At 40.7% G+C, this 25,024-nt stretch overlaps 1 protein-coding gene across 6 annotated transcripts in view; it reads left to right on the plus strand.

Annotated features, from left to right (window-relative positions):
• The window catches only part of MAST4 (microtubule associated serine/threonine kinase family member 4), a 619,799-nt gene that overhangs the window by 374,746 nt on the left and 220,029 nt on the right, over window positions 1-25,024 (plus strand). The window contains exons 1-2 of one of the 6 annotated variants that reach the window (XM_010845551.1): window positions 13,171-13,319; window positions 17,271-17,351. The exons of 4 other annotated variants lie outside the window; for them this stretch is intronic. In XM_010845551.1, the coding sequence (XP_010843853.1) occupies window positions 13,273-13,319; window positions 17,271-17,351 (128 nt within the window). In that variant the 5' untranslated portion in view covers window positions 13,171-13,272. Of the gene's footprint in view, window positions 1-13,170; window positions 13,320-17,270; window positions 17,352-25,024 lie in introns of those variants that run through there. One more of the 6 variants, XM_010845556.1, reaches the window with a different exon arrangement.

Consider the following 25,024-nt stretch of genomic DNA (forward strand, 5'->3'; position numbering starts at 1 on the left):
TCATTTCATTACGTTGTGCTCGACGTGTGCTCAGCTGTGTCCCACTCTTTGCACCTCATGGACTGTAGCCCGCTACACTCCTCTGCCCATGCAATTTTCCAGTCAAGAACACTGGAGAGGGGTGCCTTTTCCTCTCCCAGGGGATCTTCCTGACCCACACCTTTTGCATCGCCTGCATTGGCAGGCAGATTCTTTACAACTAGGCCCACCTGGTAAGTCCATGTTGTGCTATTTGGGCACTTAAAAAAATTTTCTCCCATGCAAGTATGTAGGAAAATAGAGCATCTACATGACAGACTTCTCATATGAAGTGACTGTCCCTCTCATCCACAAGGCAGGTGTCATCCGTTCTGAGCACCACATTTGTAAAGAAGGCGGGGTGGGGGGGGGCGGGTGAAGAAGTCTATTGGCTTATAGGACTTAAACCTGCTCAGAGACTGAGTTCCCAAGTTGGCTGAGCAGATAGAAAAGGAAAGGTAAAGATGAAAACCCATGTCAATTTCTGATTTGGATTATTTGTCTCAGAACCAAAGACTGAGTTCTGTTAGAATGTGAGCATGATAAGAGGTATGTAATCTGATTCCAAGTTTGGGGTTATCTAGAAAGGGGTAAGGCATTAGTGATAGTCACATAAAAATTCTGTCATATAATCAGAGATTCCTCTTGAGCAGTTCTCTGCTGTTTGGCATGACAGAATTATTAAAAATTTGTGGCTTTATACTTTTCCTTACCCACTCCAGTATTCTTGGGCTTCCCCGATGGCTCAGCTGGTAAAGAATCCACCTGCAATGTGGGAGACCTGGGCTCAATTCCTGGGCTGGGAAGATCTCCTGGAGAAGGGAAAGGTTACTCACTCCAGTATTCTGGCCTGGAGAATTCCATGGACTGTATAGTCCATGAGGTTACAAAGAGTTGGACACGACTGAGCAACTTTCCTTTCACTTTCTCACCTTCTGATACCCAGGTCCTTTTTGTTCCCTCTGTCCGTTGCTGCTGCTTGTCTGGGCTAGCCACCCCAGGCTCCAGTTTAGATTCCAGGTTACATGACTATTATTGCTGTTTGTAGTTGATGCCATCTGTATCACTGGCTTGGATGAACTTGAATGGGTAGTTCGAGTTGGCATGCTGGATTTCTCAAGATAGCCCCAGATGATCCTGATAATTCTAGTCAAGAATGATAGCTAAGCCTTCTAGAAATCATCTCCCAGTTGAATTTGATGTCTTAATGCCTGTGACTATACTTTCAGTTATCTTTGTTAACTATTCATTGCTTTGTCAAATATTTATTGAGTGCCTTCTAAGTGTGAACACTGTGCTAAATAAGTACTTAGTATGAGGATCTAATTTAGATCAAAAGGGCAGGGGAGACCTTTTTGAGCAAGTAGTGTTTAAGTTGAGGTAAATATTTTAACTTAGCACATTAGCCGAGAGGTGTTTTTTTCTACGATAAATTTGAGTTGTTTTTGGGTCCTTAAAGCCGTTGAAAACATAGATCCTTCATATATATCTAATCTTACAGTACTAACCAAGTAATACACATAAGACGTCACCAAAAAAAATAGATAAATAAAATAATTCAAAATGTATAAAATGTTTATAAATAATAATCATATGAAGGGAAAGAATACTGGGGACAAACAATAAATACTGCAATGAAATAGTTGAATGTGGAAATAATGAGGGTTGGGGCTGGAGATAATTACTTATTTTGGAAATAGGAAAGGTCTGAGTTCATACAACAAATTTCAGTAACTATGATGTGTCAGAATGTGTACTAGGAGACAAGTACTTTGTCAAACTCCACAAGTCAATCATTTAGTTCAGAAACAATGTCCTAAAGTAATCCTAAAAACCAAAAAACGTTCAGTACACTGGTCTAAGAGGCACTTGCTTTTGGAGAGGGAGCAGATGTTTTAACACAATGTTGTTAATATTAGGTCAAGAAAATAAAAAGTTAACTAGGATTTGAATGGATCTCTGTTAAATGTTATATGCTATAAATGTAGACTCTGTCTTCCCACCGCACTCTGCAATACTTAAGGAACATTCATCAAATCGATCCTTCATTAGGCTACAGAAAGCGATCTCAATAAATTATGCAAAGCGGACTGTTAAAGGTCCTTCTCTTCCTAGCTGAGTGACCTTGGATAAGTTAATTATTACTTCTTGGCCTCCTTTCTTCATTCATAAAATGGGGGTAAAAATGCCTATGAGTTTAAGTTTATGAAATTGACACGAGCACTACATGTTAGATAACTTTATAGAATATTAGAAATTCACAACATTTTTCAAAGGTTTTGAGAATAATGTTCTCCAAAATAAAATTTGGAGGAGAAGAAAAGAGCGGCTTTATTACTCTGCCAAACAAAGCGAGAATACAGTAGGCTAGCACCTCAAGAACTGCGGGAAATTCTTAAAGAGTTGGAAATACCAGACCACTTTACCTGCCTCCTGAGAAACCTGTATACAGGTCAAGAAGCAACAGCTAGAACAACAGCCTGTTTCAAAATTGGAGAAGGAGAATGTCAAGGCTGTATATTGTCACCTTGCTATTTAATGTATATACAGAGTACATCATGTGAAATGCCAGACTGGATGAAGCACAAGCTAGAATTAAGATCGCAGGGAGAAGTATCAATAACCTCAGATATGCAGATGATACCACTCTAATGGCAGAAAGCTAAGAGGAACTAAAGAGCCTCTGCTGCTAAGTTGCTTCAGTTGTGTCTGACTGTGTGACCCCATAGATCCACCAGGCTCCCCCGTCCCTGGGATTCTCCAGGCAAGAACACTGGAGTGGGTTGCCATTTCCTCCTCCAGTGCATGAAAGTGAAACGTGAAAGTGAAGTCGATTAGTCATGTGACCTCATGGGCTGCATCCTACCAGGCTCCTCCATCCATGGGAGTTTCCAGGCAAGAGTACTGGAGTGGGTTGCCATTTCCTTCTCCTAGATGAGAGTTAAAGAGGAGAGTGAAAAAGCTAGCTTAAAACTTAGCATTCAAAAAAGTAAGATCATGGCATTTGGTCCTATCACTTCATGGCAAATAAAAGGGGAAAAGGTGGAAACAGTGACATATTTCCTCTTCTTGGGCTCTAAAATCACTGCAGATGGTGACTGCAGCCACAAAATTAGAAGACGCTTGCATCTTGGAAAGAAAAAATATGACAAACCTCGACAGCATGTTAAAAAGAAAAGACATTACTTTGCCGATAAAGGTTCATATAGTCAAAGATACGGTTTTTCCAGTAGTCATGTATGGATGTTGGACCATAAAGAAGGCTCAGCACTGAAAGAATTGATGCTTTTGAATTATGATGCTGGAGAAGACTCTTGAGAGTCCTTTGGACAGCAAGATGATCAAACCATTCAATCTTAAAGGAAATCAACCCTGAATATTCTTTGGAAGGACTGATGCTGAAGCTGAAGCTCCAATATTTTGGCTACCTGAGGTAAAGAGCTGATGGAAAAGACCCTGATTCTGGGAAAGATTGAGGGCAGGAGGAGAAGCTGATGACAGAGAATGAGATGGCTGGATAGCATCACCAATTCAATGGACATGAGTTTGAGCAAACTCAGGGAGATAGTGAAGGACAGGGAAGCCTGGTGTGCTGCAGTCCATGAGATTGCAAAGAGTTGGATGTGACTTAGCGACTGAACAACAACAACAAATAAAATTTGACTAGAAGAAAAACATAAAAAGTAAATTAGAAATTCTTTAGAGGATAATAGTAATGATCAACCAAAATATTGCAAATTTAAAAATTCAAGTTCTGCTCAAGAGAAAATCAATAGTTTGAAATGTTTCTCTGCATATTTCTATAGAATGTATTTTGTGTTTTTGGGTAATTCATCTTCATGTATATACCTCAGCAATATATTCTTGCAAAACACATTAATCTTTGATTTTATAAGATGCTTATTTCAACAATTCCTAGTTTTCTAAAACAGGTGTCATATTTGCATTGAAAGATTATAATTTTCAATGGAAGAAATGGGAACTGGAGAAGGATTTTCAGGTTTAAAAAAGGTGGTATTTGTGTTTCAGCCTGCATTCTCTGTTTGGTTTTCTTCTTTGGATTCATGATACCATGCAGGCCCAGCTTATTTGTCACTGGGGACAGCTCTTACAAGCTAAAAAAAAAAAAAGAAAAGAAAAACTGACTGTAAAGGAGATAAGATAGGATATACTCTTTTAAAAACTGTAAAATACACATCAATGAGAATGGAAAACATCACATTAACAACATGTAATTCTCTTTATGCTGCTTGCCCCATTGAAATAGACACTTTCTTTCTTGCTCAAATAAGACGCTTGAAGTCCAGGCAGATATTATGACCACAAAGCCAACATTAGTCTTTCCAGGCTTTAATTTCTACTAAATTGCATTATTTAGTAGAACTTGGAATATCAGAATGAAAATCAGTATAACCGCTGTTGTTAGGGCAAGCAAGTTTGAGCCAGCTTGTCCTACCTTCCCTCCCCTTACTTTTTCATTCCCTTCTTCCCCTAAAATGTAGCCAACAGAAACCTTTTCCATAAAATTCTATTTTTAAACCAAGTATACACTTTATAATAAAACTATGAAATACTAATTTTCTTTATTATTTCCAGTATTGCACATATAATAGGTATTCAGTATATGTTTGTCAAAGGAACGATAGCCATCAAACATGCAATATAAAGAAATGCCGTCTATTTTTCCATTGCTCTACTTGTCTCCATTGTGTGCACTGTGATGGAGACATGTAATTTTGGTGTTTTTGTTACCATGACTTCAAACTGCAGAGCAACACATGCATTTGGGTCATCTGTTACGCATTGTCAGATCATCATAACATTTCATAATAACTAAAGGATATGCTTGACTTGGAATTATGCAAGATATGTTGGGAGCAGAAATTTCAGAGAGAGGAGCATTTTTAAAGAAGACTGTAAATCCTCAGTGGCAATGCAAACATTTGTGTCTCTACTTTATACTTTGTCTTCCCCAGGCTTCAGAACCTGGTGTCCATAAATGTAGATGATAACATTCCCCTGCAGGAGCTTGACTATTATATATGGCCCATTGTCTTTAAAATTTACTGATCACCATCTGAATTTTCACTTCTTTCTTTTAAATGGTTTTGCATTTACCATTCCCCCTCTTTTATTTAAAAAGCAAGATTTTTCTTTGTCAGTCTTCATGTTACCTCTTTTAGGTCTCTCTAGATTTTACATCTATTATTTACAAAAGTTTTCGCAAAGCTCCAGCTGTGGAAAATACCTCGGTTGTGTAATTCACAGTGTGAATTTTTTTTTAAATATTACAAATCAGACACCATTAGGGTAAGCTATTAAAGCAGGCCTTTCTCTAATGAGGAACTCTGCTAATGTGAGATGAGCTCTTGAAAGATGTTGGTGTGGCTGTTAATGGGTCAGGCCACAAGTGATTAAGCAGTTCACAAAAATAGAAAATAGTAAGGATAGTGCTGTCTACTCCATATCCCTGATAATCTATCCCAACAGGAGATAACCATGGCGTTGCTGAGTGTGGAGACAGAAGAGGTCTTTTGTCAGTTATCACCTCCAGAAAGTACTTTGTGACTCTTTTCCCCAAACCCTGTGTCATTTAATATCTTTGTTTGCAGACCATTTTTGACAGAGTTTATCTGTCCAAAAGTAGAGTTTATTAGCTTACCTTTTGGGTTACCTATCCAGAGAATATCTGATTTTATGCAATATATTTTCCAAAATTCTGTTGAAAATCAATTTTTTATGTGAATTAAATATGTTGACTATCTTACCTAGAAAAATGTTCCTGGAATTATTTTGTCAAGTGACTCAATATTTATACTTTATGATCTGGAAAAGTGTAGTGTACTTTATTTAGTAAAAAAGAACAAAGTAGTTGGAGTCAGAAAAATCCAATTTAGAATCCTAACTCAGTCACTTACTAACTATATAATGTTGGGTGAGTAATTAATTATTTTGGTTCCAGATAATGCCATCAAATTTGCCCCTTTACTTTATCAGTCTGCATTTTCTGAATATTTGGTTTCATATTTTCCCATGGATTTGTCCTTTTATTCTGTTTTCTATTTTCTTTGGTTCTGACTTGTGTGGGATAACTCTTTTACTTTGCTTCGTTTGTAATTTACTAAATAGTGAGCAGTATATTCTTATATATTGCCCCAAATCCTGCATGGAATGATGAAGAGTATGAATAACTTTTTGAAAAAGAGCGAGTATGTTAAAGAAGTGTGTGGTGGTGGTGGTTTAGTTGACAAGTTGTAAGTTGTGTCAGACCCCATGGGCTGTAGCCGGCCAGGGTCCTCTGTCCATAGGATTTTCCAGGCAAGAATACTGAATTGGGTTTCCATTTTCTTCTCCGGGGGATCTTCCTGACCCAGGGATCGAGCCCAGGTCTCCTGCATTGCAAGCAGATTCTTTACCGACTAAGCTACCAGGGAAGCCCAAAAGAGAAGTGTATGAGAAAACTGAAAAAGATGTTTTCTTTAACAGGAGATGCAACTTTTTTGTTCTTTTGTGACCGGCTTATGTCACGTAGCATCGTATCTTCAAGGTTTATCCATATTACAGCATATATCAAAATATCCTTCTCTTTTAAGACTGAATTGCATTCCATTCTATCACCTATCGTATCTGGCTTATCTGTTCATCTGTTGATGGACACCGCCATCTTTCTGCTGCAGACTGGTCTGTATGCTCTGTAGATCTGCTGCATGGCTGTTTCTTGGGACTCCCCTTTATCGTCATTACCCTCCTCCTGGTAATTCACTACTCCTCTCCATGTACTGTACTTGCCTTGATCTCATGCATTTCTCTTAAGTGGCTTACTTCATTATTTAGATGCAGCATATCCCCTAGTAGTTTCTTGAGAAAAGGTGTACTGGTGGTTAGTTTGATACCTTAAATGTCTTAAAATATCTTTAGCAAACTATGTAGGTGTTGGTTATAAGCCTTCTCTATTAAGAAAGGGTTTCATTTTATTTGGGGAAGGAAGAGGAACAGGAGAGGGCGCAAGAAAGGGAAGAGAGAAAGAGTGGAAGATGCTTCTGCTTTGATCTTTCCTCATCTTGTGCCACTAGGAGGGGTCCTATCTTAGCCGTCTTACTTTTTTAATGTCTTGCCCACAGGAAGCACCTGATATATGTCCTTCAGGGAATGGATACATGGCAGTTCCATAATATCTGGTTTATGAAGTGACAGAGAATCGCTGTGAAATCATTTACTGACTTCTCAAAAAGGTCTTCTTGAAAAGCCAATACTCATATTAAAGATATCACTAAAATTAAAACCTGGTTGGTTCTTCATCTCCATGGTGTATACAACATAAAATTGATTCCTCCTTTAATTTATATTCTATCCTTCATCCTGTTTTGCTAAATGATAAAATCCTTAAGAATCAAGCTTGTATATGATTCATCCTTACATCCCACACAATGCCATGCTTTATATAAATGCTCAACGAATGTTTATGGTGTTACTACAATTAGGCACATGGCCCTCTTTAAAGGCCATTAAATGAGCCAGCCTGTCCCAGCTTCAGAGACTTTACGACTGCTATTCTCTCTGCCTGTGGTACTCTTTTCCTGACTCCTCATGAGCTCGTTCCTTTCCTCCTGCAAATGAAGCTTGTACATCGCCGAGTCCTCCTGGTCCCAACCTGAAAGCAGTGTCTGCTCCCGGAGTTACTGATCATCGTGTCACCTGTGAAGGCCCCTCCACAGTACCATCCTTATCAGAAATGATCTTAGTTATATCCTTATTCAGTTTCCCCAACTTAAATGGGCTCCATAGATGGGTCTTTCTGTCTCATCCACTCCTACATCTCTCATACCTAGAACAAGGACTGCTGAAAAAAATTTTAAGGTTTATTTTGTATTGAAATGTAGTTGATTTACAATGTTTCAGGTATACAGTAAAGTGATTATAAATGATATCAGCTAATGAGAGAGTGACAATGTTAATAGTGTGGTCTAACTATTATCAGATTATGAGTTGTAAAAGAAGAGATCAGACACACACACAACTTTTTTGAACATTTCCCTCAACCATGCCCACCTTTTAAGAATATATAAATAATTGAACATTCAGGGAGAGTGATGCTGATTTTCACTCTTGCCTTGGGGTTTTCTATCTTTCTTGTGGAAGCCTTGAGTCTAGAGAGACAAAAACTGAGCAAATATTGGATTGGGGAGATCTGCGCCTTGAATTTCATCTAAGAAGTCAAACCCTTCTGTGTAAATCCCATCTGCCTGAGTGCCTCAGGTCAATGTGCCTGGCTGGATGCGTGTGCTGCCCTTTCACTCATGGCCTCGGTGTCACCATGGGGCACATTTACCTGTAGTTTGGGTTGTCTTGTTTGCAGATTTCGATGTCTAGGTTACCACTCCGGTATGCTTGAAGACCCTGGTAATTAGGTCTGTGATCTAGAGACACTTCTAGGATTCTGTTTCTAACATGCCCTTCCCCCTGAAAGCAGAATGGAAGAATTACATACACTTAGGTTAGTAATATTGCTGAGAGAGGAAATATTGACTGAGAAATGAAACAATAAGACTGCTCTTTGTTTTTCCCCCCTAGGTTTAGTGCAATAAAATCAGAAGCAAAATATTTGAAACTGGTTAATGAGGCTGAGGGTCCTGCAAAAACTGATACTTGCTTTTACAGCAGGGTTCCTAGAGTAGCATTGTTGATTTGGGGGGGGTAGTTCTTTGTTGTGGGGGCCGTCTAGTGTGTTGCAGGGTGCTCAGCAATATCCCTGATCTCTGCCCAGGTATGACAACTGAAAATGTCTCCAGACATTGCTGGCCCTGGTTGAGAATTATTACTCTAGAGAATACATAGAAGAACCCTGCCTTAAGCCGTGCCACTGCTGTTGCTGCTGCTGCTGCTAAGTCGCTTCAGTTGTGTCCGACTCTGTGCGACCCCATAGACGGCCGCCCACCAGGGTCCCCCGTCCCTGGGATTCTCCAGGCAAGAACACTGGAGTGGGTTGCCATTTCCTTCTCCAATGTATGAAAGTGAAAAGTGAAAGTGAAGTTGCTCAGTCATGTCCGACTCTTAGCGACCCCATGGACTGCAGCCTACCAGGCTCCTCCGCCCATGGGATTTTCTAGGCAGTAGTACTGGAGTGGGGTGCCATTGCCTTCTCCGAAGCCATGCCACTGGGTTTGTCCAAATCCGTATTGCCACCATTAATGTGATTGCACAGTGATCTTCACTCGTAAGATGGGAAGGCTGCTTAACTCCAGCCTCTGTGAATGTCTTCTCAGTGATCCCAAAGTAGTTTAAACCACTTTCCCCACCTACGTACCTCCTGTCAAAACGCAGCACACTAGGCTTGTGTGACCTTGGTTTTCTCCACACCCGCGTGTGAGCACCTGGTCTCTGATGTGTGCCTTGCAGTCAGTGGGGGCTTTTTGGGTCTTCATGTGATGAATGAACATGTCCCAGTTCTCCAGTCTCTTGAAGACAACTCTCTGAGGTCATGGTTCTGACATGTAAGTTCCAACAATTAAGGCTGCAGGAATCTATAAATATGAGAAAGAAGAGGCCGAGTCTCTTTGGTTGGCGGTTGCAGCTATATAGGGAGGGACATTTATTCAGCTTTCAGGAGATAGGTATTGGAAACCTATGTGAGCTGTTCTTGGCACTGGAGATACGCACGACCTACTCACCTTCTTGGCGCCTCCCTGCATAGGGAAAGGCAGACAGTCAGTCAATAAGTACCAATAACATCTAATGATGATAAGCAGAGGAGAAAAAGACATCAGGATGATAAGGAAGCACTAGGTGTGGGGAAGGCTTCTCGTTCCAAATAGGCAGGATATCTGGACATCTCAGAGGAAAGAGTTCAGGGAGTGGAAATAGTGCAGAGGCCCTGGGGTAGGAGTGTTCCTGGTACATGTGAAGAACAGCCAGGAATGAGCATGGGAGTTGTAGGAGAGGAGGCCAGGGAGATGGGCCTGTACATGTCACATGGATCGTTGCAGTCCTTGTACAAACTCTTCTTCAATTTTTGTTACAGAAAATTTCAGGCATGTGCTAAACAGAACAGTATAATGAACCCCCTATCTAACAAATATTTACTCAGGGCCACTTTTTTTTTTGCTTTTCTTCTTCTTCTTTAAAAAAAAAATTTTTTTTTTCTGTGTTTATTTGACTGTGTCAGTTCTTGGTTGCAGCATGCAGGCTTACTTGCCCCATAGCATGTAGGATCTTAGTTTTCTGACCAGGAACTGAACCCACGTCCTCTGTCTTGGAAGGCGGGTTCTTAACCATTAGACCACCAGGGAAGTTCCTACTTTTCTCTCATATATCTTACTCTCTCTCTCTAGGTTAACCTGAAGCAAAGCGTAGACATTTTATCTGTGAATATTTGGGGGTATATCTCTAGAAGGTGAGAAATTAAAAATGATTGATTCCAATATTATATTTAAAGATAAATTATGAGTATTAACAAATACCCAGTATGTGTGCACATATTTTGGTGTGAGGGGAGTCTATTACAGTAATTGTTTTCTAAATGTTTGATTATATGTTTGGTATTAGACTCCCAAAATGTTTATGTGTTGCATTTAGTCAGTATTTCTCAAGTCTTTTTTAAAGTTGAGATTCTTTTTCCATCTTTTTTTTTTTTTTTCACTATTGCTTTGAAAATGTTTAAGGGATCAGATCATTTGTTCTGGCTTTCACAGTGTAGCTTATGTTCATCTTTCTATGGTGTTAATATGTTCCCTTGTCACTATGATCCCTGTGAAATGGCATTTTGATGTAGTGGCGCAGTTGTATCCAAGAGTGACATGGCTTTGTTTGATGAGAAGACTTCAGATGTTATATCAAGCAGCACATGGTATCAGGTTATCTCCTAGTGATGTCAGCAGTTACCAGTGATTATGACCTAGATCTGTTGATTTGTTGGGGTTTGAAAAATGGCAGTAATCTCATGTTGTCATTCATTCCATATTTACCACTTGGAATATGTCTATGAAGAGAATCATTTTGCATCTATGAGGTTCTGTTCATAGGGAAAGCAGGATAAGTGCTGAATTTTTCCCCTTTACCAATTTTTAAAATTAATGGGATAGTTTTCTAACATCTTCCAAAGATGACCCTGGCTGATGGGCTGGCTTCCTTCCTTTTTTCCTTCCTCTTCTATCTCCTTGAGCTCATAGTTTCAACCTTTGGATACATTTTAACATATTGCTATTGTCACTCCTATTGATGCTCAGTTGTCCCATTTTTTGGCCAAGTTTGCCAGGTTTTTGGCTTTTACTTGGAATAAGAAGGAAACTAGTGAAGAAGTTTGAGCAGAGGAATGATACATTCTGAAAACGAGCATCTTGAAGTCTGTGTGGCCAACAAAGTGTAGGAGGGTGGCAGGGAGAAAGTAGAGAATTCAGTTAGAAGGAAATGACAGTGACCTAGTCAGGACACAGTATGTCTTGAATCAAGGTGTTTTGGGTGGAAAGAATGGTGAGATTCTGGATATTTTACATTGCAAAAAAGTATCCTGGGTGTAGAATGGGGAGCAAAGTTGATCCTTCCTCTTTTGTATTCCATTGTATTTTCATTATTTCTTGTTGTTTTATGCAAAATGCTACTTACGTTTATTAGTTTACACTTTTAGGTGCCTCCTTGCAGTACTAACCAGTGAGTATTCTCTGTGTGAATATGTTGCCTGTAACAGGGCAGAGGATTGGTGAGTTCTGTGAGCTCACAAAGAAGCAGAAGTAATATTAACAAATGCCCAGAGCAAGTTGGCAGATTAGGAGGTAAGGTCCGGGGAAGAGCATGTGGACTTCCTCTCGTCCACGTGCACCTTAGTAGGCTCGTAAACAGATGGTCCTCTAGATGGTACATAGCCAAGCGTAACGTTGTAGAAGTGAGGAGACAAAAGAGGTGGAAGCAGCCCAGAGCCTGAGTGCAGGCTTGGCAAAGTGAGAAGCAGGCTGGATTTCAGCCGTGACTTCCCTTCCTGCCCGGCACCCTTGTGCAGGGCGCAACCTGAACAGCTGCACAGGACAGCCCTACTCTGAAGGCCCCTGGGACAGGAATAAACACACCCGAATCTAATCCCGGTTCTACCACCAACTGTGAGCCCTCAGCTTCCTCATCTGTTAAAAGATGGAGTTTGACTTCATGGCCTTTAAAATGTAACCACTTGAACACAGTTGCTGTGGTGAAACAGCCATGACTTGCTAAAGTAAAATACCCAGACTTGCTAAAGTAAAATCCTGATTTATCCTAGTATTTCTTCTCAACAAACCAATGGTTGCCAATTTGTAAATCATTTTAAATTTTGCATTAGAGGAAGTGAGTGAGATAAATTCTTCATGCACAGCGATGGAGGTACACTTAGTCCCAAGTTATGAATACTGTGAAAAATTGTGCTCCTTGAATAAATACAGGATGAAACTTTCAGGCTTCCAGAATATATGTTCTGTTTCCTTCCTTATTCGTATTTGATTGCTCTTGTTAACGTGCTTAGCACTGCGCTGTTCTTAAAAATCCGTTTTCCAAAATGAAAATACAGGCTCCAATCTCTTGTGTCTCCAGTTGGTATTTTCCCAATTGTAGGGTTTTGCCTGTTCACACAAGTCTTTGCCTCACAGCAGAGTTCAACTTCCCCCAAATTAAGGCAGTTAGTTTATTCCTCTTTCTGATGATTGCCATATATAGAAAAAAAATCTAATTATTTTCATTGGGCAACCGTCCCCCGTGTCTTTCTTGTGGAACATGACTGATTTTGTTAACTCCACCAGGGAAAGAATAAGCAGAACTTCCTACGGGTGGCCAAATTCTATTCAGGAGCATCCCCAGGAGGCAGGGAATAGTTGAGGTTTGCTGAAATAAACTCTTTTATAAGTATGATGCTGTTGCTTTGTTATTATTTTTTCCAGTCTGCATGGTGAAGAGGACTTTTCATTTCACTGAGGTGAAAACTGGGTCTGTGAGAGGAGCGACTTTCTTTGAAAAAAAAAAAAAAAATCAGAAACCAATTACTTGATATGCAGAGCCAAAAGCCTCATTCCCTTAACGAAATCAGTGCGGTGTGCACTGTCGTTAACCTGAGGAAAGCGGCTGACATCTCTTGATTACCGCTGGAGGTGGAAGGACCGAAACTTGCAGGATCCCCCTCCCCCTCGAGAGAAGGTTAGTCCAGCCCTTTCTAGAGGTTCATTTCGGCTCTCTGTCATCGCCGGGACGCTGGCAGGGAATGTGTGTCATGGTTACAATAGAGTGTGGTAACATATAACAACCATGAAAGCCCAGCGGGAAAGACTACAGATTCCGGGGCTGACCTTGGAGTAAGTATTGTCTCTCTTTAATATTTTAATGCTTTCTGCATGGCACTCGCTTTCCTGCGACCAATAGCTCTTTAGCATTTGTTTGTACTGACAGCCTCAGAGCACTGCAGTGTGAGCTGGAAGGAACCTGTCTTAAATGTATGGCATTTGATTTCAGCCTATGTGGAAGCCCCGACCCAGCATTTTGCATTGCAGTCAGAGGAAAAGCTGCTGCATATTTAAAGTTACTAAACCTCAGTGCTGGAAACATCTTAACAGCTCATTGTGAAAGAATGTATCAGCAGGCCGTGGTGTGTCTTTTTTTTTTTTTTTTCCTTCTCTCTTACTGTTTGTTTATCCCCATGCTGCCTTGTTCTAAAGAAGGGCCTCTGTCTGGCTTGGATAACAGAAGACATTACAATGGATAAGAGTGCAAGAGAAGGGTTATTTGTCACACTCATTAGATGTGATCCATGCTTTATCTGTGCAGCAGAATATTAATGAACTGTGGTACATTTTGCGTCCTTCTGCAGAGTCTCCAGCCACCTCATGCGGTGTGTTTACCTAGTTGAGCTCTGTGTTTGCTTACCTTTTTTTTTAAACCCATTAACACATCTGACTTGCCTTCTGATTTGATGCAGCCCCGTAAAATGCCCATATCTAATTTGTGGCGCAGAAGTTAAACATCTGTGATGCAGGAAGTGTCAGCAAATTTTTATTTTAAATCTGTTTGTCAAAGATGCAGAAGCTGTGAGTTAGTCTGTGCTGGCACACTTAAAATAATAAACAGCACAATAGATTTCTGCTAGAAAAATATAAATATGTTGTCTCACTTGCCATACAGGTATAAAATTGCATTTTCATTGAAATCTGCACAACCTTGATCACCTCATTGATGCTGGACTCCTTCCAGGAGGAGACTGCAGGGGAGACCTGTGCCCAGTTCTGAGGAGTCGCTCTTCCCCTTAAACCCTGGAGATGCGTCACACAAGGGAAGCTGTTTCCTAGGTTGATAAATGAATGAAAACATGACATTTCTGAAGCGATTTGAGTACTTTCTCCATCAGTTCTTGCTCTAAAATTACACACTGATTTTTTAACTAACAAGTGCTCACTTAGAAAACTTAGAGGGCTCCTACAACCTTCTTGCTAGACATGGCTTTTTATACAACAGAGATACAAAGAGTATTTGCCCAATGCTACTGATTTGTCCCCATCTCCACCCTGGCATTCAGCCCCCCTCATCTGTGTGGAATATTTTAGTGGCATCCACACTTTTTTCTACTTAATCCTCCTCTCTCTAGCATTCTGGCACTGCACAGCTCAGATGCCTGTGGCTCTGTGTTCCAGGCCCAGAAACTTAGTTTTAACCCCCGACTTCACTGTCACCTTTCGTTCTGGTTGTGCCGCTTCCTTGTTATCCCTTTTGGCTTTGGCACGTATCGTTTCACATTACAGTTTTTCTTTCTTTCGATTTTGATGTCTCATCCACATTAACAGGAGATACTTCAAAGTTACTTTCTAAAGTACAAACTCAGTTGTATCTACTGTTCCATCTATAATTTGAAAGGCTGAGCTGTGCCACCAATTTTAGGACGTTGCCAGTGCTGATGATGACACACAGGTCAGCTCAACACAGGGGGTTCCCTGCATTTTGTTTTGGTACCGGGGCCATAACCCCTCAGTCTAGCCTCTACCCTGGTACGTGACACTGTGGATCTGAAATAGCTTATTTTGTACCTGAGGAGCTTGAGGCAGTAGAATAGAGGATCACTCTTCAATGTCATTGACAATGACAATAGAAATTCACTTTGAACATTTTGTTTACCTTGAAATGTAAAACTACTCTTAGGTAGACATAGCTTATTTCATATTCATTCATGGAGAAAGCTAGTTCTGCAGTCTTTGAGTAAATTCAGTTTCTTACCACTGCAGAGAATGGTTATAATGAAAAGTCTTATCACTGATTTTATTAAGGGCACATTTAATGTATATAATTTTATTTATTTGGGGACCTTATAACAGACAAACTGTGCAGAACAGCTTTTGAATGTTCTCTCATGAGACATTTCTGTTTTTCTTCAGGAAAGTTTATTCCATAGATCCTGCAGCATGGACTCTTACACTAGCATATTTTACGCTCTGTAGAGGCAATTCAAAATTTTCCCATCTGATTTATCAATAACATGAAGTGTTTCTGATTCCTGTTTCAGAAATCGAAATCCTGGATTGAGACAGCAAATATATTAATATTTCAGAAATTAATGGTTACTAATTTATTCAGAAATTTCTCATATTTAGAGAGCCTATGCATGGCTTTCTGATTTCTGAGAAATTGAGTGTGTTTTTTTCATTCCTTTTTTTTCCCCCCCAATTTTACTGTAGAATTAGGTTCATAGACACTTTATAGCACATATGATAACATGTCTCTGCGTGGAGGCAGAGTGGCTCCATTGTCTTTTCATGCCTATTTTAGGACCAGAAGAAAAAGATAAGGCTGTGCTTAGACTAGATGACAGCTCTATCAGTGGGCACTCAGGAGGGCTTTCCAGTGAGCTGCTAAGTTAGAGTACAGTATGTTGAAGAGCAGCAGAATCTGAATGTGCTCTGAATGTATAAGGAAATCAGTTCCTTAGTCTACTGAGTACTGGCACCAAGCCCAAGCGTGGTTTTAGAAGATATAAAATGTTCCTCCTTTGAAACATTTTATTAAACAAATTGCAGCATTGTGAGCAACAACTGACATTTTGGTTTGCATCAAATACAGCCAAGTCTCAATTATCCACATAATGGGAAGCTAGGATGGCGTTAAGAATTTGGTAAGCCTGAATCTGATGTTAGCCACGGCTGCCACGTCTCTGTTCAGTGAAGAGCACAGCCAGCTTGAATTAGCCAGTGTGCAGCTCAGTTCCAAAAACTCTTTGCCTAAGGTAAGAACATGTACAGTGTAGAGTCATGGACCAAAGGACAGGCAGAAGAATGTTCTTGAAGAAACTCATTGTAATGTAGCAGGAGTTTTCAGGGCTCACTTCAGCTTAAGAGTCGGTACTAGAATACTCAGCTAATTCTTATTTTGGTTTTGCCATGTGAAAGTAATTGGAAATCAACTAGTATTTACTTCATATCTTGATAGATCTCTTGGCAGAATTGTTGCAAGTAAATGAGTTGACTAATTTGTTCCCTTTCCTCTCTAAAAGAGAAGAGCCATGAGGCTAAAGGAAAAAAAAGGTAAAGGGACTCTAAGCTTGGGCCCCCATGCTGAATATTTGAGAATTGGCTGCTGAGTGTGCTTGAGGGCTTGGATGGGTTGATGGGAGTAGGAGTTACAATGGTCCATTGATAGATGAATTTGAAGGAAAAAAATAAAACCTCTTGGAGAATAAAATACTTTATAACCATATATGAGAAAATTTGAAGTTCCTTATTATGGACATAAGCATAAGAACACATTTTACTACGAGACTTAGACAACATATTGCTGAGTATTTTTCATTAAAACGTGCTTAAAAATATAACTTCCTATATGGAAATATTTGTTGCTTTGTTTTTTTAAAAATGGCAATATTTAACCTGAATTTTCATCTCTATTCTGGTGACTACTTCTCGATGGTTTTGATACAGACTTACATTAATTCATACTTGGAAATAGAATACACGCAATATTAAAAAAATCACCGACTTTTCTTTGCAAAAAATCACATGTCGAACATATCTGCCAAGTTGCTCTGCAACAAAAGGCATAAATAAAAATGGCAGCGGCAGTTTTGAGAATGTAAATTTCAGCAGGCACCATTGTGCTTGTTCTCTGCTTTAGAGCTGAGAAGGGGCGCGTGATTAGATGGTTACCTAGCGGTACCGATAGGCATGCCGTGATGATTCTGGCCTAAAGGGAACAAAAGTCCCTTCACTGAGCTATGCTATTTTTACTGCCATCATTTCTCCCACTTGGAATGACATTATTTTAACTTTCAGTCTCACTCCAAGGAGCCTGAGTCCAACCCCGTCCAGCCCAGGCAGTCCCTGTAGTCCTCTCTTCGCATTTCACTTCTGGAGGTAAGCGTGCTCCAGTGCCTGCCTGGGGCTGCTTTGTCTTGCCTTCCCATCCCCCGTATCCCACCATGAGTATCTGGACATTGTGGACCACAATATGCAATAAAGTTTTTTTTTTTTCCCCTTAACTATTGTCTTCATGTTAACATATGAAATGAGGAAACTGGTTGAGCTGTTTACCTGATGACTTTACAGAAGCACTGAGAAAATGTACCTTGCTTATTCCACTGGGCGTATGTTACTCATGTTTCACTTAATGTCCAGTGATTAGCAGTTTGTTTGACTCATGTGTGTATGTTACATGTGGCTTTCCTTAGGAAATGGTCTGCACTGAAAGTCATGAATTTTGATTCATCTTTTATAATAATACTATTTATTACAGTTTCTAGGAAACATTTTCTAATATACATTAGAAATTATTTTATGTATGCTATACATTATTTTATGTCATGTTATTTCCAGGACAAAGTACTTGACTTGTCTAAAACCATTAGTATTTTTGAATCTTTAGAATCCTCACGTATATATACCCCCATCCTCTTACTCATAGGCTGATATAAATTCATTCTTCTCTTCTCTGGAGAGAAACATCTTCAAGGAACTCTACTTGCATTTTGGCCCAGCTTATCACCAGAGTACATAATAGAAAATGTTGTTAGCATTGTATGTATAGTGCATACAATCTATTAGGATTTCCGTGAATTCAGTGTCTGTGAATAGAATTCGTCTCGCTGGATCTAATCACAACCCAACTTCCCCTTACCCATTTTTTAAAAAGTATATATATAATTTTCTTTCCATGCCACATGTGGGATCTTAGTTCCCTGACCGGGTATTGAACCTGTGCCTGCTGTATTGGGATCATGAAGTCTTAACCACTGGATCACCAGAGAAGTCCCCCCTGCCACCCATTTTTTTTAATCCTAAAGTAGAAGGTAGAAGCACACTCTCAGTTGATGCAAAGAGTGACTCAAATTATTTTCTATTAATGAATGCTTTTTATTTCTTATATGCAAATGAATGAAAAATTTGCCATGCGTGGCCAGTTCCTTAAAAATACTACTCTTTGTGACCCCATGGACTGTAGTGTGCCAGGCTCCTCCATGGGATTCTCCAGGCAAGAATACTGGAGGGGGTAGCCATTCCCTTCTCCAAGGGATCTTCCTGACCCCGGAATCAAACCCGGGTCTCTTGCATTGTGGGCAGATTCTTTACCTTCTGAGCCACCAGGGAAGACCCATCAGTGGAACAATTTAGTGTGTTTCTCTCATTTTTCTACAATAAGACTGAACCAAAATTTGAAGAATTGACTGCAGAAATGAGTGAAAGACTTTGAACTTTGGTTCTACTCTTCTGCTGATGGGATTATATTTATTATTGTCAAAGTGACTTTCAATATGAAAGTTTCATGTAATAACTTTTATAAAGTATCCCCTGAACATAATAGGTCCTAAAGCATAGGAATGATTTTCTCACAATCCAAAGAATTCCATTGCTCTTGTAATTTGTCTATTTTGATGATCCAACCACAAGTAACTGGACTGTCTTCTGACCCTTTTTTCCCTCAATGTAGCATGCCTTTATTGAATACCCACATGTCCTTTTCCTTCCTAAAAACAATAGGCTACTTGAAATAAAGTTGCTATCAATAGTGGAGGAGAGAAATTCTGAATAAAACACTGTGGTAGTGCAGAGGAGGATGAGGTTCTGAAAACTGATTTTGGAGAGAGACGTAGAGATGTCTTTGGAACTGGTGATATTTGAGCTGGACCATGAAAAACTGGAGGGTTTTAATGAGGAGAGTTAGCAGTGAAGGTCAAAACTAAACAAAGAATAAAACAGCAAGAAGGTAAGAGAGTGTGGCACATTGAAGAAATGGGTTTATGGCAAGAAGATAGGGTGGATGAGGTAGGAAAAAAAGCATGGACTTGTACAGAGATTGATTTGGATTTAAACATTAATTTGGGACTATGCTATGTAAGGTCCTAAATACTCAGCTGAAACGTTTGACTTTCATTTTGCAAGCATTTCAGGGTATTAGAAGATTTTTTCTGAATAAAAAAATGACTGAAAAAATTTGCCAATCTCCCAATCTGTTTACCAATCTATTCTTTAAGAATAGATAGGACTTTAGTTAGAAGCTCCAGCGAAGGTGCTGGTGTGGTAACAGGTCCTGGATAAGGACAATTGCAGTCAATTAAATTAAAATTTGCAGAGTACTTGATAGTTGACAGAATGCTTTCTATCTCTTTCAATTTAATCCACCTGACACTAGGCAGGAAGGAATATTGCTTCTGTTTACAGATGAAGATGCTAACACATTTAGATATTTAAGTGGCTTAACTAGCCTTGGATTCAAAATGAAGTCTCAAATCTTTCCACTGTGACTAATTGAAGACACGCGCATTGCAATGGGCTCGCTCATATGGGGCTTTAATCGTCCAGTTTACATGGACTTTGTGACCTCCTTTAGTGATTTCTATTTCCCCAGTGCCTTTCTCAATTCATGGGATGTAGTAAGCATTTGCAAAGTGTTTATTAAAGAATGAATGAGTGAACTGGAAATAGAAGGTGTATTGGTTACGGTCCTGCTCACAAATCAACCACCAGACAATTGGTTTAGATAAAATGGAATTGTATTTTTCACTCACAGGCCGAAAGTGTGGAGAGGATCCACTCTACATAGTCATTTAGTAATCCAGAGGGTTCTTCAACACATGGGCTTTAGAGTTGCCCTGCGTATCATTCCAGGTGGTGGAAAACGAAAAGATCACAGGAGATGGTGCGATGCTGGACCTGAGAGTGGCAGGCATTACTCTCACTCCCATTCCGTGCTTGGAATTTGGAGTTCTACTATGCCTAATGACAAGGATGACTGGAAAATACAGCTTCCTTGCATCTAGGAAACAGAGGAAGTGAGTTTGGGAAATAGCAGTCTTTGCCACAGAAGGTGGTGAAAGAAAGGTGATGAAAGAAACACCACAGTAAGTGTTCAATAGATAGTTCTGAATGAATTTACACGGAGATTTTTAGCATTAATTGAGCAGAAACCAAGAGAGCAGAGTTGGAGAGGGAGGAAAATTAGTCATGATTGAGTTTAGTCCTGAACACACTGAGTCATCTCTAAGTAGAGATTTCTGGTTGATTGCTTGGAGTTGGCTGTCTCTAATAATGTGCCCCCAGATTATGGTCTAATGTAAATCAGAGTCTGTCTAGTCAAAGCTATGATCTTTCCAGTCGTCATGTATGGATGTGAGAGTTGGACCATAAAGAAAGCTGAGTGCCGAAGAATTGATGCTTTTGAACTGTGGTGTTGGAGAAGACTCTTGAGAGTCCCTTGGACTGCAAGGAGATCCAACCAGTCCATCCTAAAGGAAATCAGTCCCGAATATTCATTGGAGGGACTGATGCTGAAGCTCCAATACTTTGGCCACCTGATGTGAAGAACTGATTCATTGGAAAAGACCCTGATGCTGGGAAAGATTGAAGGCAGGAGGAGAAGGGGAGGACAGAGGATGAGATGGTTGGATGGCATCACCAACTCGATGGACATGAGTTTGAGCAAGCTCCGGGAGTTGGCCTGTCGTGCTGCAGTCCGTGGGGTCGCAAAGAATTGGACGTGACAGAGTGACTGAACTGAACTGAGATTTTGGAATCCCTGAGATTCCAAATAGATTCGTGCTGTTACCACAGAAAAGCATTTATTGTATCTGCATAGAATTGTTTTTTCTTCCGCTGATTGTGATGGATCAGATTTCTTCTTTGTTCCTTTTCAATGAGTGGGCGTCGAAGTTCCAGGGAGAGCGTGGTGGTGAGCATTGTCGGTTTCTGTGCCCTTTGGAGGTGCTGACACACACAGCTTCTCAGTGCTGCAGTGGAAGATGCTGTTCCTTTCATGGTGAAGCCCCGAAGGCAGGCTACGTTGGGACGGGAGTTAGCGTTAGTCTCCATGGACTTCCTGAAAGTTGCCTGAAAATGAGAGAAGCACAGCTTCTGGGGCAGCTGAGCTGCTAACTAAAATGTAAGTTTAGCTGAGTATGTCTTGGGGATGTACCCTTGCGCTGCTGCAGGAGGCTATAGCATGGCACACTTTGGCTCCCTATGCGGGGAAGAATTTTCCAAGACAGCCTCACAGTGTAGAATGGATCCTCTTATCAGACCGTCAGTTTCATGCTGCTGGAAATCTCCCAGAAGGCCACTTAATTGGAAAGATGTAGAACAGAGAATTCAAGCATGTTATTCCCAAAGGCCCTTTCATCTTGAAATGCTGATGCCCTTATTGTCTCACAACAGGGCTGGAGAGAGATGGGCAAATGACACAATTTGTCCACAAGCTTTAAAAAAAAAATGGCCCAAATATCTGTTTATCTATACCAATGTGATAGAAAACATTAAAAAATCCTAAGTAGAATTTATATATGCCTTCACTTTCCCTCTTCTGGGACAACTATAACTGCTCAGAATTTCTGCAATCCCCAAGACTTAGCACACTTACCTTAATTTAGTAGCAGTTGATATAATGAGAACACCAGTGCCTCATGAGTCATGTGAATGTGACCTAGGCCAGCTCATAATCTGGACCGTGATTGTTAGATAGCAAGATTCCAGGATTTCCTCATTTTACATTTTCAGGATCTCTCACGGCACCTGGTAGGCCTCACCCTCAATAGTGACTAGTAAATAGGGGAAGGCTGGCTACCTTAACTCAGGGACCACATTGCTGTCGAAAGGAAAATGTTGTTTTGCATTTTAATTGCACGGTCCAACTTCTGAGTGGAGGGCATCCCTTAGGGCATCTGTTGCACTTCCTACATCCCTCCTATTTTACTTCTTCCATCCTTCTGTTCACCTCCCCATTTGGTTCCTGGAGTCTCATGGTGGTGGCGGACACACAGCTAAGCTGGAGATGGCAATGGAGTGGCTGGTTCCAGTTCTTCTCATCTCTCCAAAATCTCACTCCCTGTTTCAGCTGGGACTGAAGCCACACATGCCCCATGGCTGGTAGGATTCAGTGCTAGTTTCAGAGAAAGCTATTGCCAGTGTGCCATCAACTTCCTGAGGATGAGGATTTTTTCCCGCCACAGATGTATCCACGGACCCTAAAATAGCGCCTGGCATATATAGTAGAGGAGCCATAAATATGTATGGGTGGAATGAATGTTGCTCCCGGGGAATCCAGCCTGTCCTGATGTTTTCACCTGTTTTCACAACAGGGCACACCCTTCCTCTTACGTGTGCTTTGCAATTGGTGCTGACACTTTGAGAGGTGGGGCATGCATTTTGATGATTCCATAAATATTAAATTATAACCTTCAAAATTTAAAAACTGACCAGGTATTAATGATAAATAAAGTAAGGTTCAAGGAGGGAGTAGAAAGGGCTTATTACAGAAAAGTTAACGTCAGAGTCTATTAGTGAACGTGCCTGGCTATGGAGAGGGGCAGAGAAAATGGTCTAGAGGTCACAACAGATGACGTGCTGAAGAGCTAAGTCACTTTGATGAAAGGGAGTTAAATGTAAGCTCTGCGGAATGGAAGCTTGTCTGATTTGCTCCTGCCATCTCCCTGGCACCTGTAAGAGCACTTGTTACAGGGCAGATACTTCATAAAATCAATTTGTGTGAGTGTTAGTGTGAAAGTATTAGTCGCTCAGTCGTGTCTGACTCTTTGCAACCCCATGGACTGTAGCCGCCCAGGCTCCTCTGTCCATGGGATTCTTCAGGCAAGAGTACTAGAGTGGGTTGCCATGCCCTTCTCCGGGGTATCTTCCTGACCCGGGGATCGAACCTGATTCTCCCGTGTTGCAGGCAGATTCTTTATCGTCTGAGCCACCAGGGAAGCCCTAAAATCAATTAGCTTTTGTCATTGAAGGTACTTTGAAGCAGCAAACAAGTTCTAACTGGGGACTTTGGGGGCAGCTTTTTAAAAACAAAAGCCCTCCAGTGAGTTAGTGTTCCCTAGTGGTGTGAGTCTAGTCTAGCCTAGAGCTGGGCCCCTGCTGCCCGTTTCCTATGGGGCTCCTATTCCCCAGTGTGCAGCAGACCCCACCTGGCTGGCTCCCTTCATTCCCATTACCTGACCAGCCCTGGAGGAGTCGGATTTTGGGACCCAGTAGACTAGCAGCATGGTGCCTGATCTTGGCCACTGCTCTCACCACACACAAGATTTGAGACTTCGGGCAAGTCATAAATCATGAACTTCATGGACCTTCATTGTCTTCACCTACCTCACCCAAGAATAAGAATAGTAGCTTATAGGTATTTAGGGGGATATATTTCTATTAGCAAGAACAGGACCTGTGATGGTCCTAAAGGCCATGGGAAGGCCAAGTAGACATACTTTAGCAGAAAAGGGCATCAGGGACAATGGGCACCTAATGCAATTTTGCCAAGAGCTTGTCCGTTTGTCCTGCTGCTGCTAGAAAGGTGGGTAGGTGTCCGCAGCTCCCTGAATCCCCCATCACTCCACTCATTGCCATGGTGAGGGGCAGGCATAATAAGCATTTACTAAATACATGGCAGCATGCTGTGAATATGTCTCCTTTTTCAAATGTCTTCTTTTTAAATTTTTATTGAAATATAATTGATTTATAGTGTGTTATTTTCAGATATATAGTAAAATGCTTCAGATATATATATATTCTTTTTTTTTTTTAACATTCTCTACCATTATAGGTTATTACAAGATATTGAGTATAGTACTATACTTAATATCTTGTGCTATACTGTAGGTCTTCATTGATTATCTATTTTATATATAGTAGTCTGTATATTTTAATCCCAAACTTCTAATTTATCCCTCTCCCCTGCCTCCCTCTGTTTTCTATGTCTCTGAAGAAAAGGGAACCTGCCTACACTGTTGGTGGGAATATAAATTAGTGTAGCTGCCACAGAGAACAGTATGTGTGTGCCTGTGCGTACTCAGTCGCTCAGTCGTGTCCAACTCTCTGCAGCTCCATGGACTGTAGCCCGCCAGGCTCTTCTGCCTGTGGAATTTTCCTGGCAAGAATACTGGAGAGGGGTACCATTTCCTCTCCAGAGGATCTTCCCGACCCAGTGACCTAACCTGTGTCTCTTGTGTCTCCTGCATTGACAGGCAGATTCCTTATCACTAGTGCCACCTGAGAAGCCTGGAGAACAGTATGGAGGTTCTTTTAAAAAATTACAAATAGAACTACCATATGATCTAGCAATCCCACTCCTGGACATATATCAGGAGGAAAACGTAATGTGAAAAGATACATGCGCCCCAGTGTTCAGAAGCAGCACTGTTTACAACAGCCAATGTATGGAAGCAACCTAAGTGTCCGTCAGTAGATGAATGGATGAAGAAGATGGGGTACATATGTGGAATGGAATATTACTCAGCTATAAAAAGGATGAATCAATACCATCTGCAGCAACATGGATAGACCTAGAGATTTTCATACCAAGTGAAATAAATGAGGCAGAGAGAGACAAATATCATATGATATCGCTAATTGGTAGAATCTAAAGGAGGATACAAACGGACTTATTTGTGTCTCCTTTTCAAGGGACACCTGTAAGTGTGGGGAAGTCACCTGACTGATAAAGCCGTTTAGTTTCACTGAGTTTGTAGGATGAGTGGGACCATTTGTCTTTTGCATTGTTTCTTCTATGTCTGCCCCCCCCCCCCCCGCCACTTCGCTTTGTGAAG

This window comes from Bison bison, unplaced genomic scaffold (assembly GCF_000754665.1).
Source record: "Bison bison bison isolate TAMUID 2011002044 unplaced genomic scaffold, Bison_UMD1.0 scf7180017864218, whole genome shotgun sequence".
Lineage (NCBI taxonomy): Eukaryota > Metazoa > Chordata > Mammalia > Artiodactyla > Bovidae > Bison > Bison bison.